Source organism: Impatiens glandulifera, chromosome 3, assembly GCF_907164915.1.
Source record: "Impatiens glandulifera chromosome 3, dImpGla2.1, whole genome shotgun sequence".
Taxonomy (NCBI): domain Eukaryota; kingdom Viridiplantae; phylum Streptophyta; class Magnoliopsida; order Ericales; family Balsaminaceae; genus Impatiens; species Impatiens glandulifera.
The window spans coordinates 15,462,833-15,482,148 of record NC_061864.1 but is presented as its reverse complement, the minus strand read 5'-3'; the positions used below and the strand labels follow the sequence as shown (position 1 = coordinate 15,482,148).

The 19,316-nt window shown below is 27.9% G+C and overlaps 3 protein-coding genes across 3 annotated transcripts; 1 reads left to right on the top strand and 2 right to left on the bottom strand.

Annotated features, from left to right (window-relative positions):
- Nucleotides 1-1,452: 1,452 nt before the first annotated feature.
- On the bottom strand, nt 1,453-3,102 carry LOC124932443 (histone deacetylase HDT2-like). Its single transcript, XM_047473072.1, has 6 exons — nt 2,996-3,102; nt 2,666-2,736; nt 2,316-2,598; nt 2,080-2,231; nt 1,908-2,000; nt 1,453-1,825 (listed from the first exon to the last, which is right to left on the bottom strand). The coding sequence occupies exons 1-6, from the start codon at nt 3,006-3,008 to the stop codon at nt 1,637-1,639; spliced, it is 801 nt and encodes a 266-aa protein (XP_047329028.1). The 5' UTR covers nt 3,009-3,102; the 3' UTR covers nt 1,453-1,636.
- Nucleotides 3,103-6,428: 3,326 nt separating this feature from the next.
- On the bottom strand, nt 6,429-8,143 carry LOC124929826 (histone deacetylase HDT2-like). The gene is made up of 5 exons (XM_047470213.1): nt 7,599-8,143; nt 7,353-7,453; nt 7,073-7,252; nt 6,685-6,802; nt 6,429-6,571 (listed from the first exon to the last, which is right to left on the bottom strand). The coding sequence occupies exons 1-5, from the start codon at nt 7,969-7,971 to the stop codon at nt 6,429-6,431; spliced, it is 915 nt and encodes a 304-aa protein (XP_047326169.1). The 5' UTR covers nt 7,972-8,143.
- An 8,057-nt stretch (nt 8,144-16,200) lies between these two features.
- Nucleotides 16,201-18,126, top strand: LOC124928735 (cytochrome P450 CYP82D47-like). The gene is made up of 2 exons (XM_047468982.1): nt 16,201-17,197; nt 17,326-18,126. Exons 1-2 carry the CDS (start codon nt 16,211-16,213, stop codon nt 17,947-17,949), a joined length of 1,611 nt encoding a protein of 536 aa, XP_047324938.1. The 5' UTR covers nt 16,201-16,210; the 3' UTR covers nt 17,950-18,126.
- Nucleotides 18,127-19,316: the final 1,190 nt, after the last annotated feature.

Sequence of the window (19,316 nt, the reverse complement as noted above, 5' to 3'; positions counted from 1 at the left end):
GAAAGGCGGTTAAAATCGAGTGTTTACGTAAAATCGTTTTGCATATGTAAACTCGTAAAATCTAGATTTTACTTAAAATCGTAAGAGTTTACATAAATATATATTTATTTAAAAATAATTTTCAAAATAATATATAATCAAATTCATATCTGAAAGAGAAGCATAATTATTCAATACAAAAATTAATATATTCTAATATTTAATGGATTTAAATTTTATAATATAAATGTATTATTTATTCATAATTTTTACCTAAAATTTTATTTAAAAATGATTAATTATTAAATTATATATAAAATAAAGATAAAATAATTTTATTTATTAATTTTTAAAAAAGTATTCATATTTATGGATATATATTAAAATAGTAAATAACTAAATAAATTTGAATAATGTATATATTATTATTTATTATTCAAAGAATATATTATTAATATAGGAGAACCTTAATTTTTTTCATTCTATCTATCTTTCTCTTTTTTTTGAAGCATATAGCCGTATTTTTCTTTCTCTCTATTTCCTTCCATCCATAGCCGCAAGCCGGATTTTTCTTTCTATTTTCTTTCAGCGACTCACATACTTATTCTTCCATCATTAACAAGCAACACTTACAGCTAGACCGATTCTTCTTTCATTATTCCGATTCTTCACCGATCTCTCTATTCCATTTCATAGATCACTATAATAAGATTTAGGAAGAAACTAAAGGTAAAATCGGTCCGATAATATATCGATTTTATCGCGTTTATCGATTTCAACGAGTTAAATCGCTACGATTTTGATTCTAAACGAGTTTATTTGACTCTTAACTCGTTTTCTCTTAGTCGACTCGCAAACTCGGACGAGTTTACGAGTTGACTCGCGATTTTGACAGCTTTGAGTTGGACATATAAATAATTATTTTAAATATGAGTTATTTAAACAATTGTAGAGGTAGGAAAAAGTGGAGTTATTTGGAGAAAAAATATTAAAAAATAAATAAAATTTCAAGATAAATTGAATATTTTTGATCAATTACTGAAAGGAAATAATATGTTGTTATTTCTTATTTGAAAATTTTCAAATAACCCAAATTGGATAAGGCCTTGTTTTTAATCTATAAAATTAAATTACTGCATTAATGGTGAGTTAATCTTGCTGAATACAATTAGGTTTGGACGAACCACAATTTGTTATAAGAAAATAAAAACATAGATTTGCACAACATCAGTGCAACCTGAATACAAATCTTGAGGAATACATAAAAATAAACACATGCCTGTTTTAATTATGTAAAGAATACTGGTCTTTTATTAGATTGAATGAATGTTTTGTAAAAAAAGGGATGTTAAATGTGGATGTATGACAACCATCACAAGATATTATGCAGGCGTGAATCCCAAACAATAATATAAATTCATGGATAGAAAACTATTAAAAAAAAATAGTAAACAGATAAACATAACAAACCACAATTTCAAAATAGGTCAATAAACCTTTGAATAAATAATATGGAGAAATAGTTCTTTCAAGACAGTAGCAGAAATTACTTTCAAAAACAAAAACTAAAAACAATGAAATGACAACAGATATCAAAATTTTTGTTTAAAAAATATGGGGAAGATGTTGAATGTCCTCATATCATAGCTGCTGTCTTTCATTTGCCTCCTTTCTTACCCTTGTTTCCTTGAAATTTCTGGGCTTGACCCTTTGGCTTGTTCCCAGCAGGAGCAGCAGCAGCCTTCACAATAGCAGCCTTTGAAGCTTGACCTCCAACTTTGGCCTTTTTAGCAGATGATGGAATCTCTTTAGGAGATTCAGCAGTTCTCTTCTTTCCACGAGTGACCTTTTATAATTAAACAAAATGAAAACCCACATAAGCAAATAACTCATAATCATGAATTCTAGAGCATGTATTCAAAATATACCTCCTTAGGTGTCTCCTCCTCTTCTGAGGATTCATCAGCATCATCATCAGAATCATCATCTGAATCGTCTTCCTCACCTATGGCAGGAATATCCTGAGAAAGAATAATATTAAGTTTCACTTGGGATGATAAAATAAAGGGATTTAGAGAAATTTTATGAGAAAATAATTACATCATCAGAGCTATCATCATCATCTTCATCATCTTCATCAGAGCTATCATCATCCTCTGATTTCTTCACTGGCTCATTCACAGCAACCTTTGCCTTATTATCAGATTTGGGTTTGGCTCCATTTGTAGTGCCCAATAATTTCTTAAGAGTTTCTGTGAAATATATAAAAACAAAAACAGTCAATAAAACATTGAATGAAAATACAAATTAACTTAAATTGAGAATTCAAAAAGTACCATCATTGACTGCAGCCAATTCATCCTCAGAATCCAATGATTCATCTTCAGAATCAGATGGAAATTCTTCATCATCATCAACTTCACCCTTATATCCAAGGAAGAAGACACTTGTATCTTTAGCATCGTGAGACAATTCAAACTCTGTGTGGAACACTAGGTCAAAGGTAACATGAGGGATGCCGTCTCCAGATAGTGATCCCAAAATAAACTTCTTGTCTTCAATCTTTAAACGAAGAGGAATAAAACCCTTCCCTTTCACTTTAGAATCACCAAGTGCAGCCTAGATAATATTTATACATCAATGACTAAACTTACTTCAAATTGAATTAACACAATGATGAACATACCTGAGAAATATGTATGATTGAACCCTCTTCAGGCACAACCTTAAGAGTCTCACCAGCTTTAACTTCCACACCTGCAATCAAAAGCTTATAAAGTTGAGTATAAAATTCTGATAGATTAACATACGATTATCTATATCTAAAAGCGCATATAGATTGAAATTGACAGAAAACGGAAAGAGTAAGATTAAAACAAACATAAAAAGATTTCTTTCAATAAAATAACCCAACATCAATCATGTATTTAGAAGATACACATGCAGTGATATGCGAAGAATCAAATTACCAAATAAAAACTAAATAAAACATAGAAAGAGAGAGAAAGAAGCTGACCCCAAAACTCCATTGATGCTGTAAACGAAGAAAGGCGTAGAAGAGAATGAAGAGAGAGAGAGAGAAAGCAAGAATAAGAATGGAATTGGGAGGCTGTGTTTCAAGAACTGAAAGAGAAGGTTTTAAATAGTAAATTTGCCGCCAGCTTCTGATGAAAATTAGGGTATTATTTTTTATCTTTTAGGCCCATTTGACAGGCCCAAATACTGGCCTTTTCTAATTTCTAATTTCTAAATATATTTTATAATATTAATCTTTCATAATAATATATAAATAGATATTCAAATATTACCAACTACCACAAAATAGATTAAATAGATTTCTTTATCACAAAATAAATTATATTATATAAATATATTCTTAATTTTCTCTATCTCAAATTAAAATATATATTCTTAATACGAAGATTCCATGTATATATTTTTATTTATTTATTATCATAATATGAATACAACAAAATAAAATAAAATAAAATATATATATTAAGTTGTAAAATTTTATTTATGTATACAAACTTGTTAAAAAGTCAAATTTTGACTTAAAAAAAAAACTATCACTAACAAATGATATTCACATGTATCTTTTATATATATTAATTTTATAGCCAAAATTCTTATTTCAAACTAACCTATAAGTACCGAGTGGTAGAAACACCAATCGGTATTGCTCAATTAATTAACCCGAGAGCTTCTCTTCTTTCCCAATTTCCGAAATCCCTTTTCTGAAATCCCCTTGCGACGAGCTACCCTTAAACCCAAATCCCTTGCCTCCTCTTCTTTAAGACATGCCTATCTCTATTCTATTCGTGGTAAGATAAAAAAAATAACTTTCTTTCTTTTTGTACATCTGTTCTAGTATAGTTTCTTGATAGTCATTTACATTCTTTATTTTCTGGTTTGGTGTGACGGTGTCCAAGATGATAAAAAATATTTCTATTGCAGATTTATCAATCTTGATATTAATTTTTCATCGAAAAAATTCTTCTTTTCAAAGGATGCTCACCCGAAATCATCAGTCGGACAATAAGTCCTAACCACTGTTTTCCTTTTGTTCTCCTCCATAAGTAAAAAGTATCTGATTCTGAAGTTCTCTTATAAAGAGTTGACGAGGAGTTTTTTCTGCAAGGAGAAGTGATTATGGAACAGGGATATACTGTTGATCAAATTTATTTTGTGTGTGTGTGTAAGGTTTAATTAAACTACATCATTCTTCTCCATATTAACATAAAATTAGGTAACATTTAGTACTGACTGGTTTGCAGGAGGAATTGGGGATAGATTATACTGATGGAACAGAAAAGACAATCTCTACTCTAGAAACTTGTTAGTAGATCGTTTGGGGAAATTTTTATTCTCTGCAACATTCCTCAACCTTCTACAATTAGGGTTTGTTTGTGAGCTAGGTAGACTTTTACATGCTGAAAAACAATCCTTTGCCAATGTTTTTGAAATGTTTTTCCATGACGGGAGAAGAGTGTTCAACAACCTTCTAGAAATCTTCTAGTCTTTTGAACAAGGTCTAATGAGTATTTTACAGGGTAAAGAATCAAATCTTCGAGTAAAGCAACTAGAATCTGACATCAATTTATATATAAAAAATTATGTATAGCCATTGGTATTATAACCAGTGTTGGGCAATCAATTGGTTAAAGCCTAATCGATATTCCTCTAGCAATCTATGATATAATTGGTAATTACTTTTTATTTTTTTTTTAAGAAATTATTTCTTCGCACTTTTTTCTCTCGTATTATAACCTATCGATGTTTTCTTATACTGATTGGAAATTAAGATATTACCCAAGCGAAAAACCACTCAATATTAACAATTTTTTACGAGTGTCAGTTAGTCAACCAACAATCTCATTATTTTATCTAAATTTGGGTTAATTAACAATCTCATTCACATAATTCCATATTATTAGGGAATTCAAACATTATAGTAGTGTTACCATTACAGAACTTAACATGGTTAATTTATATATATATATATATATATATATATATATTTACATAATTCAAAAAATATGAATGATTCTTTTAAATATTAATATTAAAAAAATATGTTCATATATAAATATATTATATATAATAATAGAAGTAATAGTAATAATTATATATTCTTAATATTCACTTTACAAATATATCGATTTTTTGGAAATAAAAATTAAAATTTATCCAATCTATTATTTATTAATAATCTTATTTTAAAAGTTATTAATATATATATATATATATATATATAAATATATTTATTTTTTTCATTTAAGAAGATCTCCACTTTAATCAAGATATTTGAAATATAAAATAAAAACAATAATCTATATATATAATGATGCTTAATTTTTAAAGTGTCTGGATTGCCGTGTCGAGAGCTGTGGTTAATTTGGATATATGTGAGAGTAAATGGATATTTGGGTCGGATTGTGGATTGACCCGCCCATAAACTTAAAACGGTTAAAAATAAAATTAAAAATGCTATAGGTATGGACAAGTACAACCTTTTAACCAACTAGACTAATAACACTTCATATTTTAAATTCAACCCAAAATTTAATAAACGCGTGACATTTTAACAATATAAGTTCAACTTTTTAACTAATTTCTATATATATAATGATGCTTAATTTTTAAAGTGTCTGAATTGCTGGGTCGAGAACTGTGATTAATTTGGATATATGTGAGAGTAAATGAATACTTGGGTCGGATTGTGGGTTGACCCGCCGATAAAATTTTTACCGTAATATTTTTTCACGGTTTTTTATATTATTACTCGTGCAAATGCACGGGATACATGCTAGTTTGTTTAAAAATACTTAAAATTAGAGTTATTATTATTAAATTATAAATATATATAATCAAGATATATTACAACATATTATATTATTAAAATTAATATTTAAATCAGATATTTACAAAAATAAATATTTTAAAATAATAAATATTTTTTAATTCAAATTATAAAAAAATAGTATATATATATATATATATATATATATATATATATATATACAACAATTATATTATTAAAATTAATATTTAAATGAGATATTTACAAAATTATATATTTTAAATAATATATTTTTTTAATTCAAATTATAAAAAAATAGTATATATTAGTTTCAAATATAAGATTTACTCTATATATATTTCAGTAAGAGTAACTCACAAATAGGGAACATGTAGGTACTATTCTTTTTAATCAACAGCTCAGTTACAAATATAAGATTTATTTGCGATTAAATATTTAGTTTAATTTGGGTATGAGAACGAAATTTAACGTCTTGAACCAAAACAAAACTTATTAAAATTGTATGGATACTTATAATAGTAAAAAAAATAAAAATATGGGGTAAAAAAAACACGTGCTATATTTGTAATTATTATAAGAAAATAAAGTGTAAGAAAACAAGTGCAGAATGTGTGGATTATAAGTTCTATGCATCAAATTTGCCGATTTGAAACTTTGATTTGTTGAGAGAAGAAGGAGTCTTCCCAACATCAGATTTCTTTCCACGACCACGGCCGCCGCCGCCTCTGCCGCCTCTGCCGCCGCTGCCGCCGCCGCCCTTCTTTCTACCTAATTATTATAAAACACAATTTACGTACATTAATCATTCAATGAAAAACAATATTAATATATAATGAAGCCATAACAATAATACAATACAATATAAAAAGATTAATTTATACCTATTTGATCAGTTTGAGATTTTGCCTTTTTAGAGGAGAATAGAATCGATGAAACAGATTCGGCACTTCTCTTCTTCTTCTTCTTATTACCACCAGTACCCTTCATCATCATCATCATCTTTTAAACATCATCAAAACAAACAACAACAACAAGATTAAATATTTAAATTAACTAATCTTCATCACCATCTTCATCGATCGATCCAATTATATATAGATTATTATCAAAAACATACTTCCTCCTCCTCTTCTTTAGCTCTCGTCTTTATATCCTCATCTTCTTCTTCTTCTGAATCTTCGATATCATCATCATCATCCTGAGGAAAAGAAAACAAAATCAATTGGGATCATTTATAATTAATTAATCAATAAAAACAGATATATATACATCATCTGAAGATTCATCAGAGCTATCATGATCGTCACCCTCATTGATCATCTTATGAGTAGATTTTATATGTGTCGTCTCCTCCTCCTCATCTTCTGAGGAGTCTGACTCGTCCTCAGAATCATCATCCTCAGAATCATCCTCAGAATCATCATCAGACTCTTCTTCCTCGTCTATGGCCTGGATAATAATAATAATAAACAGAAGAAGTAAGTAATTGATCAGTTTTTCAATTGGGATTTATTTAAAGAAACTTTTTTTTATATACAATTATATATACCTTATCACCCTCTTTCTTCTTCTTCTTCTCTGGCTCCGTTACTTTGGGCAGAGTAGATTTGTCCCCACTTACGGTACCCATTAATTTCTCAATAGTATGAACTATATATATAAGATTTATTTGAAAAATAAAACAAGCCCTTAATTAGTTAATTAGCTAGTTAGGTTATTAAAGAAAAATATCAAATTTTATCAACAATATATATATATATATGCATGCAAGTTATAGTACTAATTAATTACGTACCATCATCTTTTGTTGTTGTTTTTGCTGCGATCAAATCATCCTGATCAGAATCATCAGATGATGAAAAATCATCATCATCTACCATAGCCTTATATCCAATAAAGTGGACACTGGCATGCTTGGAATCGTGAGACAATTCAAACTCTTTATCGAAAACTAGGTCAAAGAAAACTTGAGGAAAGTTTTCGACGGATAGTGATCCCATAATAAACGTGTTTCCTTCAATCTTTACACGAAGAGGGATTAATAAACCCTTCTCTTCTCCATTTAGATCGCCGCCTAGAGCCGCCTGAGAAATATGTATGACTGAAAACTTTTCATCAAAGACCTTAACGGACTCGCCAGCCTTAACTTCCACACCCCAAAACTCCATGATGGATTGATGGATGGATGGATGCTGCTCTCGTACGTGAAAACAAGGAGATCTCCTCCGGAGAAAAGAAAAAGAGAGAGAGGAAAAGATGGCAATAGGAATATGGGTATTGGGAAATTAACTCCCTTTAAATAAAAAAAATTTTGTACTAGGTCAAATAAACCTTTAAAAATATTTATTATTTCTTTAACCGCAACACCGAAATATATGATTGATTTTATTTTCATTTTATATTCAAATAAAATATATTATTATTTTTTAATTTATGAAAACTAGCCCATTTTGTTTTGACCCATTTAAATTTAAAATTTAATGGATTTTATATATTGGAATCAAATCACATAATAATTTTATTTTGATTTATTTTAATAAGATTAATAATAATATATATAATCTTATTTATAATAAAATTTTATTTTAAATATATATATAATCATGATTTTTTAAATAAGTTCATATTTTTTTTATAAATATTTTAATATATATATGTATATATTAATCTGAATAAAAAATATTGCAAAATAAAATTATTGTTTAAAAATATTTTATTTTAAATTATTATTATTTATTAAATTAAAATATTTAATATATTATTTATATATTTAAAACTATTATTATCTCTATATTTATACATTTAAAGCTGAGCTTTAATATTAAATTAATTTGAAAATAAACTAACAAAATATATTAGTTTAGAAAAACTAAACCCAAAAAAATCTTAAATTTAAAAAAAATATGTAAATAAATAAAATAAAAGCAGGAAATACTTAAATAGTGTAGGTGTATGGTTGGGTTAAAATCATTTTGCATCATTCTAATCTATATAAATAAGAGTGTGTTATAACTTAACACGTGTATATAAGGTGATTGTGTGGCCTCGAACGTTATACTATCTTGTCCCTTTTTATCGAGAGTTTTTGTCAAATCAGCATGTATGAGTTGTCGACTTTGTATTTGACAAATTGAGGTGTTCTGCAAGCTGAGATTGGACGGTGCGATGCCACTTCGAATGCTATAAAAATGAAGAGTAGACCGGTGGTAGTGTATCAAGAGCGGATCAATTCATCAACTCCTCGCCCTATTTTAAATTTGTTATTCGAGAAAGAAATTATCGAGGTAAAAATTAAATTTTGGTCGTATGTATAAGATATAATCTAAGCCAACTATATCAATATATTAATATTGATATTGAAAATTTTAAATTATAAGTTTTCATTCATCATGTGTCTAATTAAAAATGAGGTATTTATTTGAAATAAGTTGTTTTTAACCAGATTTTGATGTAAACTAGAAGATAAGACGGATAATAAAATACAAAGATGATTTGAAAACAAATCTCCACACCTCCTATATATTTTCCTCCCAGAAACTTAAAAAAACACTAATTTCTCAATGTAACTAAATATATTAATTAACAATGGTTAAAAAATGTTATATACTATTTTAAAATAAAAATCAATTTAATATATATATTTTAAAATTTAACAAAAAAATCAAAATTTAAAATAGTTCTCACACAAATTAATTACTTTAAATTAGTTAAATGTTTTTAATATGTTTTAATAACATAAATAGTATACCAATAAAAAAAATTATAACCGTGATATTATAATTACATAAAACATTAAAAATATATATTTTTATAAAATAAAATTTAATTAAAGTTATATTATATTGATTTGATTATTTGAGAGTTTAATTAAAGTAATATTTGATATATTTATTATATTATTTATAATGTATATTATAGATTTTGTGATTTTTTTATATAAAATATTTTTTTAATTAATAAAATAAAATTTTATAAATAATATAATAAATTAATTTTTAAACTAAAATAAAGTATAAAACTAAAAAAATTCAAAAACATTAATATGGTTATTAACAAAATAATTTAATTAAAATTTATTTATAAATTTTAAACAAATAATAATTAATTTTTTAATTTTTTTATAAAAATCAATTAATAATTATTTTATTTATAATGATAGTTTATAATTATTTTAAAATAATATTTTTTTTTTATAAAATTGAGATTTAAAATTTCATTACTAAATTAATTATTATTTAAAATATAAAATATCTATCATTTTAATATTTAAACAAATAAAATATTTAAAATTTAAGTAATTAAATTTATATTTTTAATAAATATATTTTACAATTATATAAGTCAATAATATATAATTTATGTTAAAATAAATTAAAAATATATTATTTATAAATTTTAATATTTTTTTTGACTAAAAAATTATTATATTTTATTTCAAATATTAATTTGTAAAAAAAACATTATCGAAAAGGTGATATATTTGATGCGTGAATTCGGTATATCTTGTAGTATAAAGGATGAGAGCCCCACGTGTTGCTCATCTAGTTGGTCCACACGAGCTCGTCAAGATTCAGTTGTCTTTCAAATAACCCACTTTTCAAATAATCCGATTTTCCCACTTTAGAAGATAAGTCTACTCTTTTCTACTTCTTCTTGGTATGTGCTTGATCCCTCTTTGACCCGGGTTGACTCATCGATTGGCAGGTTAACTCGGGTTGACCCATTCTCTTGTTTTCCCTCTTTTCGAGCACTTCTGCACAAATTTGCAAATAATAATATTACACTCAAAATTCAAGATTTTTCAAAACGTACAACCTAAACGTGTCACGGGTTGGAAAAACAGAGTCATTATGATATTCAACCTTTGGATCGTTATCTTTTAAATTTTTCTAGATCGGTTTTCCACGAGGTGTTTCTATTTTTATTTCCCGGTTCAATAAACAAACATGAGTATTATTTCGGGCCGGGTTTTTTATTATATATCTAAGGTGTAAAAATGTGGTGTCTACCGTACTTTTTTATTGTGATTCTTAAAATATTATTATTTAATTTTTAACATTTAGGAAAAAACTTTAAGCAAGTCTAGACTCTTCTTAATATTATTATATTAATAATTTAATAAACTACTAATGAGTGTATCGTCTGCATTTCCACATCCTTGAAAGGGGACCACCAACTTTGTGGACAATTTCTTGTCTACCACATTTATATATATATAATTAAATATTATATATTAAAATAAATAAAATATATTACATAAATATTAAAAATAATACATATATTTTATTTTTATTTAATTTTATAAATATAGTATATATGGTTAAAATTAAACATATTAATTTAAATAATTCAAATAAATATTATAAACTAAAATAAAATAATTACAATAACATTAAAATAAAATATATTTTTTAAAATAACCCTTTAATTGAAAAAATTGTTTACTCACGAAGACAAAATAACATGAGAGTAAATATTAATTATTGAAAAATACTTAATTGACTAAAAAATCTTCAAACAGAGCAATAAGATCTCCACACGAATTCACAAGTTTTTCAAATCTAATATCGATATCATCATAATAATGATATTATGAACGACCTATTTTGGTTGTTAAATGCTCTCCGATTTCTTTCCATTAGATATATAGTCCACCAGAAAATTATAGGGATATAAGTGTGTTAGGATCTAGACCGCCGATAGTGGACCGGGGTTTGGCTAGAGGATACTCTGACAACACTCAACGGTTAGCGCTAACCCGGTTAAGAATTAACATCTGGTTTCAATACTACACAAGCTGTCACAAACCTGAAGTGGTTTGTTTCAGATTGAAGCAACACACACATGATGAATAAAGGTGGGATTTGGAGAATATCGGTTTGAAAAATAGTAGGGCGGTTAGAATAGTATGAGTTGGTTAGAATATGGAACCGGTAGGAAATAAAGCACGAGATAGGTTTTTATGGATGTTCGAAGATAAAACTCCTACGTCACCCCTTCTTCTCAAACCACGAGAAGGATATTCACTAAGGAATACACAAACACAATACACGATCGAGTCTTATTTACTGCTCGATAATCACTCTTACAATTCTCATAGTAATTGTAATACACTTCACAAACACACTTAAGCTTTGAATCTTAGAGAGATAATCACTTTATAACTTGTTTTCTTTGTATTTTCACTCTCTTTATTATGTGTCTTCTTGCTTCTCCAGCTTCTCCTTTTATAGGTGAAATGTGTCAACGATCACATTTCTTCAACGGATACCTTTAGGGTAATCCTTGAATCTGATTGGTTGAGCAGAGGATCAGCATAGTCATTAAATGCGGTTTAGACTTCCAAGGCATGGAGCAAACCGACTTGATTTGTCTTTGCTTGATTATAGCAACTATCGGTTGGACAGTTGCCTGCACCTGAGAGGTTGCTCCTTTGACTTGTACCAGAATGGTAACTTTTATTTAGGCGATCTTCTGCAGCCTGCAGCATATCATCAGACTTGTATGAATATGACAATGTCACAGTCTGATCTTTTGATGTCATCTTCTGCATATACTCAAAGTGACTGTTTGCACTAATTTGTCCACTATTCTCAATTTGATATCCTTGACTTCTTTATCTAAATAGTCTTCTCGTTGGATTTGGATTAAATACTTCATTTCAAATGGTCATGTTAACCGGTTGTTCAGTTCAACCAGATGACTTTAGGTTTTAGATTTGTCACTTGCTTCTTCTAGCCGGCTTGATTACTTGATCGGTTGAAGTTCTTGACCGTTCCTGCACAATAAGTTTGTTTTGTTAAGTTCTGTTAACCGGTCAATTTTATCTAACAAAGTGAATCTTCTAAGTTTTGCTTTTTTAGTTGTCACAATTTATGTCTCCCAATAGTCACTAACGGTCTCTGACATAACTAATTGAATACTAGTCAAATTCTATCAAATATATTTGTAATAACGTGACAATGTAAAAACATATGATAAACTGACTGTCTTCACCTCATTGTAACACATACAACTTAAAAATAATCATGTTTTTTTTTCTTACATCTATTATCAATGAAAATTCTACTGTGAATAATACTCCAAAAAAAATATTTGTAAACATCTTAATCTCCCATAAATTTCCTCAACAAAGATTAATATGACTAACTTTATTAAACATAGTGTAACAATATCACACATGAAAGTTATCCAGACCACGTCACTACATATAATCCCGAGAAGATGGGTATATATAACTCATGGTTTTTAACCATGAACAAAGGTCAATCATTGGAAATGATTTCCTCTATGTTAATTTTCTTCTATATCTAATACGGTTAGCAATACCACTAGATTTGATGTTAAACATATCTTTTACCGAATCTTTACAAATATAAATAGAAGCGAGGTCGGGAACACTTTTGTTAAGCAATTACCCGCACATCAAGTGTCGTCTAAAAACTAATCGAACATCCATCACTCACAATAACAATTGAATGCTCCCGATAATCTTTCCACTTAGCATAAAATCACCTCATAAGCATCCCACAGGTTTATAGGATTTTTTGTAAACTAACCAAACTTATCCATCATATTTACATTTAATCAATTTTGCAAAATACTCAATTGTTCAGATTATTTATTTTCATTTAATAATTTTATTTAATTTCTTTTGAAATTATAATTTTATTGTAAATTTTAATATATATATATATATATATAATCTATTTTGAAATAAAATATTTACTAAATAAATACGGAACTAAAATATTAAATAATAACAATAATAATTAAAACTTCACTTGATAAAATACGAATTATATAATTTAAATATTAATATTATAAATATGATTATATGTATATAAATTTAAATTATTTATTTATTAAAAAATGTTAAACAAGTTTAAAATAATATTAAAATATAATAATTATTTTTTATATTATAAAGTTAATTATAGAAGAGATACTAACTTATTGAGTGTTATTATTATTATTATTATTTTTTATTATTTTAATTTAATGATTTGTACATTATAATTAATTTTATTTATTATAAAATTTGGATTTAAATTTTCATCAAAATTGGAAGAAAGAAAAACAATAAGGATAAGGAAGTCAGAGAATTTGTGATGAAAGGAGTAAGAGAGGTAGCTAAAAAAGAAATCGATAGGATTGCTGAAGAAATTATTCATGAAAATCAGGAATGCAGCAAAGGTAAAGAACCAATTACTTATATAAATTCTGAAGAACGTGCAGTAGAAAAATAGAGAAAAAATGAAGGAATATGAAAGGTTGAGTATATTTAAAAGCAAACCTCTTTAGACTTAAAAATCAAATCACAAAACTACTGATGCATGCAAAGAAATGAGAGATTGTTCTCAACAAAGAGAAAATACAACAAATAACCGTCCAATTGAATATACATTATCTTCAAGATTGGAACTTACTAAAGAAGGAAGAATACGAAAAGATAATAAATTAGTTAGTGGAAATAATAAGGGAGTTAATGAAGTCCCCCAAATCAAAGAGCTATATTATAGAGAGCTAATTCCAACTAGAAGGTAAATGAAGTGAGGAAAAAGAATGCAGAAGATCATGCATACAAAGGTCAAATCTACTTGGGTGAGTTTAAAACGAAAGTTGGGATTCTCAACTCTCCTTTTGAATTTAAATTGCCCACTAAAATGGAGGAGAAATGCGTCAAAGAATGAGAAAATGTAGTTGTTGGGAACTATATAGGAAATAACCGTGTATCTTTCCCAAACACTAATGAATCACTAATGAAACAATGGGAGCAGAAAGGACTGGAGAAAGTTTATGCAAACATCCATGATCTCTATTTTCTACAATTCAAAAAGGGAACGAACTTAGATGATATTCTGAAAATTGGGCAAACTTATATTGAATCCAACTGTATGAAGTTTGAGAGATGGTCTGAAGAATTGAGCCTTCTAAGCAAGCCAAAGAAAACAACCCAAATATGGTTCAAACTTAGGAACATCCCATCACACATGTATAATGTAGAAGTTCTAAGTCAGTTTGCTAGTCTATTGGGGAAACCATTATATATGAACCCAATTACAGAGGGAGGAGAACACCTTACTTTTGCTAGAATAAGCATTGAAGTACATCCTCAAAATACACTGCCAAAAAATATGACAATTATTGATAGGAAGGGAAAGACTATAGTAATAGAAATCTCATATGAATAGAGGCCAAACATGTGTGTTTTCTGCAATACTTTCCAACATGTTAGTACTAAATGTGCAAAAACAATTGAGAAAGAACATAAAATCATGAAAGCCCAGGAAGTAAAAAACAGGAAAATGAAACGGAAGAATCAAGAATGGAAGAGCATATTGTGGAAGTAATGGATAGTGATAAAAAAGACAAAAATGAGGAAAATTTAGAGGAGGAAAATAAGAAATATTCTGGGAAAAAGGAAACAGTTAAGGAAAAAGTAAAGGGAATCAAGGTGAAGAGGAAAAGAAAATTTTCTATAATGCGAATGATCAAAATGGAAATGAAAGATGAACCTTGAGTTGTTGTTGAGGAAACTCAAAAGGAAGATACCCAAAATTTCAAAACTGAAACTTAGAATTCTAAAGCCGATAAAAAAGATTCCAAAATCAATGTGGAGTTTGAAGCTGAAGCCGAAGATAATGAAGACAAGAACACACAAATTTAAGTTGAAGATAACAAAGATAAAAGCCCTAAAATTTTCAGAAATAATTATTTCTATCAAATCAAAACGGACTCGTACAAAGAGAGAATTCAAAATGAAAAACAACAATACTCATCATCATTTTCAATACAACCTCCTTTCATCGTCAGAGGAGCAGAAAAAGGAAGAGGAAGGGGAAGAATGACTCTCAATGAAAACAGATGGCATGGGAAAATGCTAGGCTGGAATAGTTATGTTTGAATGTATTCTTTTCTGTTTGTAATATCTATTTTTAATAGAATGTATGAATGTTTTGAATCAATTTTTTTCATGCTCATTTGATTATCATCCTTAATCATAGTTAGGATTTGTCCTTTGATTTCTAACCCTCTCACTTTTGAGATTTTAATGAAATTATCTAACCGTTTAAAAAATTAAAAAATTAGTATTAAAAATTCAAATATTTAAAAGATAAGTTCATACTGATATATAATCAATTGCCTTAGAATGTCTGGTCAATAAAAAAAAAAGAAAAATAATGAGACTTTCTATAAAAAGCTACAAGTTGACCGCTGGAAGCATTCAGTATTCCACATCATACAGCCAATTTTTAGTATTAAATATCCAAATATTTAAAAGGATAAGATATAATTAATTGCCTTAGAATGTCTGGTCAATAAAAAAAGAAAAATAATGAGACTTTCTATAAAAAGCTACAAGTTGACCGCTGGAAGCATTCAGTATTCCCACATCATACAGCCATGATTTCCATTGATTATTTTTCCTCACTTGATCTTGTTAGCTCTTCAATAGCGGGCTCGTTGTTTATTTTAGTATTAATGTCCCTCTATTATTTCCTCTACCTGGGTGGTGCTGGAGCTCAACATAAGCTTAATAAACCGCCCGAACCAAGCGGAGCCTGGCCTGTACTGGGTCACCTCCTTCTTCTCCGTGGTCCCAACTTTTTCTACTTAGCACTGTCTGACATGGCCGACAAATATGGCCCAATTTTCAGCATCCGTCTTGGACTTCGACGGGCCATTGTGGTTAGCAATTGGGAGTTGGCCAAAGAACTGTCCACCACTCACGACCTAGCCGTGGCATCGCGTCCTCGAATGCTAGCTTCAGAGCACTTGGGGTACAACTATGCCATGTTTGCCTTTTCCCCGTACGGGTCATATTGGAGGGAGATTCGAAAGTTTGTGTCCTTGGAGCTGTTGTCTATGCGGCGAGTCAATTCGTTCGGCCATATAAGGGTGTCCGAGACAAAATCCGCAATCCAACAACTTTATAAGTTGTGGGCGGAAAAAGGAGATGACAACTTGAGTTTGACTAATGGTGTCACAGTGGAGATGAAGCAATGGATATCAGACTTGACAACAAACGTGATCTTTAGGATGATCTATGGGAAAAGATATTCTGGGGCTGATGTTGACATAGAGGAAGCTCGAAAGTATCAAAGAATTTTTAAGAGGTTCTCATATCTATTTGGTTTAAATGTGGTGGGAGACATGATACCGTGGCTTAGATGGCTAGATATAGGAGGTTACGAGAAGGTCATGAAAGAAACATCAAAAGAATACGACCATCTCATGGTGAAGTTGCTAGAAGAGCACAATAATTGGCGGAAGGGACATAATGGTCCAGACAATGTTGATCGTGATTTTATGGATGTAATGATCTCAATGCTTAAAAAGACTGATATAAATGGTTATGATGCTGATACAATTAACAAGTCTACCTGCTCGGTATATCAATTTATTATGTATTATCTCATATGATCATATAATGAATTCTTTTTATTATAAAAATTTCGTCCTGTTTAGATATCAGGTAACGAAACTAATTAATGTGATGTATGGTAATTGGTTATCAGGTTTTGAATGTTGCGGGAGTAGAGACCACCTCCACCATGCTTATATGGACTCTTTGCTTACTCATGAACCACCGCCATGCGTTGAAAAAGGTGGAGGAAGAGTTGGACATCCATGTGGGAAAAGAAAGGAACGTGGAGGAGTCGGATATTCCCAAATTGGTATACCTCCAAGCTGTTTTCAAAGAATCGTTAAGACTATATCCACCGGCTCCACTAGGAGCCCCAAGAGAGGTCATACGAGATTGTGTCGTGGATGGCTATCATGTGGCAGCAGGGACAAGGCTCTTTTTAAATCTTTGGAAACTCCATCGCGATCCTAAGATATGGTCGGAGCCATTAGAGTTTCGGCCAGAGAGATTCATAACTACACATAAGAACATAGATGTTCGTGGTCAGAATTTTGAGCTGATTCCTTTTGGTGCTGGTAGAAGAGTGTGTCCTGGAATAAACCTTGGAATGCAAATGGGGCACTTGGTCTTAGCTAGCTTGCTTCATTCTTTTCAGATCTCAAATATCAACAATGAATTAGTAGATATGACTGAGACCGAAGGAAGTACAATATCCAAAGCTACTCCCCTTCAACTGATCATCACTCCCAAACTTTCTAGTGATCTTTATGCATGATTCATTGCACATTCCACTATATATATATACATGTGAAGCATGGAATATGTATTAGTTCAAGTTTGGCTTCCTCCATTCCTATCTAGCACATTTGGTACTAGGTTAAGTCCATTGGTGTTTAGTTGAATTTTCAATGATATTTGTTAAATCTTTTTTCTTGTTACGATCATGTTTAGATGTTTTGTGTCTTTTTTTAAGTCTACTTAGTTTAATCATTCAAAAGGACGGAATAAAGGATGAAACTCAAGAAGTTTGGGAGTTGGCTAAACAATGTTCTCACTTAAAGATCACTTTAATTTAAGTAGAAATTAAAATCGCGATATTTAAATTTAATCATCACTTCAGATATTTAGTGGGGTGAACAAAGTGTTTATTTATTAATTTGATTAATTAATTGTAAACATCACATTTATAAATTTAGTTTTAAAAGGATAACAAGATAATATAAATAACAAGACAAAAGATAATATAAAAAATATTATCTTTAAGGGTTGGTTCGATCTTTGGATTTTTAGGATAAAACTCAACAATTCCATCATAAATCCAAATAATCATTTTATTAATTAAAATACTCAAATTATCCTTATTTAAATATTTTATTTTATATTAATAAAAAACAATATATATATATATATATCTTATATTTATTTTATTAACATTATAAAATTTATTTTCATATAAATTAAATTAATAAATTATTTCATTTAAAAAATTATATTAAATATAAATAAGTTTAAAATATAAATAAATTATAACCTAATATATTATCTAATATACCATTTAAATTTTAAATAGTTTAAATAAATAATTATATTAGAAAATAAAGTAAAATATATTTAAATAAAAATATTAATTTATTTATAAATATATCTCATTTAAATTAAATATTTATAAATAAATTTATTTAATTTTTTTGGTATAAACTAACTTTAAACAATTATTCTAAATAAATATTCTAATAAACTTATTTGAATTTTGATTATTATCTTATAACATTTATTTTATGTAAAAAAATTATATTAATTATATTAAATAAAAATAAATAAATAATATAAATAAAATTATAATATAATATATTATTTTATGTAATATTTAAATTATAATAGTAGTGATTTATAAAATTAGTATTTATTTAAATTTTTATTTATGTATTAATAAAAGTTAATATTAATATATCTATAATTTTTTTAATATTTATTTTATTATATTTTAAAATTTTATTTAATATAAATTAAATTATTTCATTTAAAAAATATTATTAATCCTAATATTAATATATATATAGATAGATAGATAGATAAATATTAATATAGATAGATAGATAGATAAGATAGGGAGAAGTATAATAGGATTAAAATTAAAAAAAA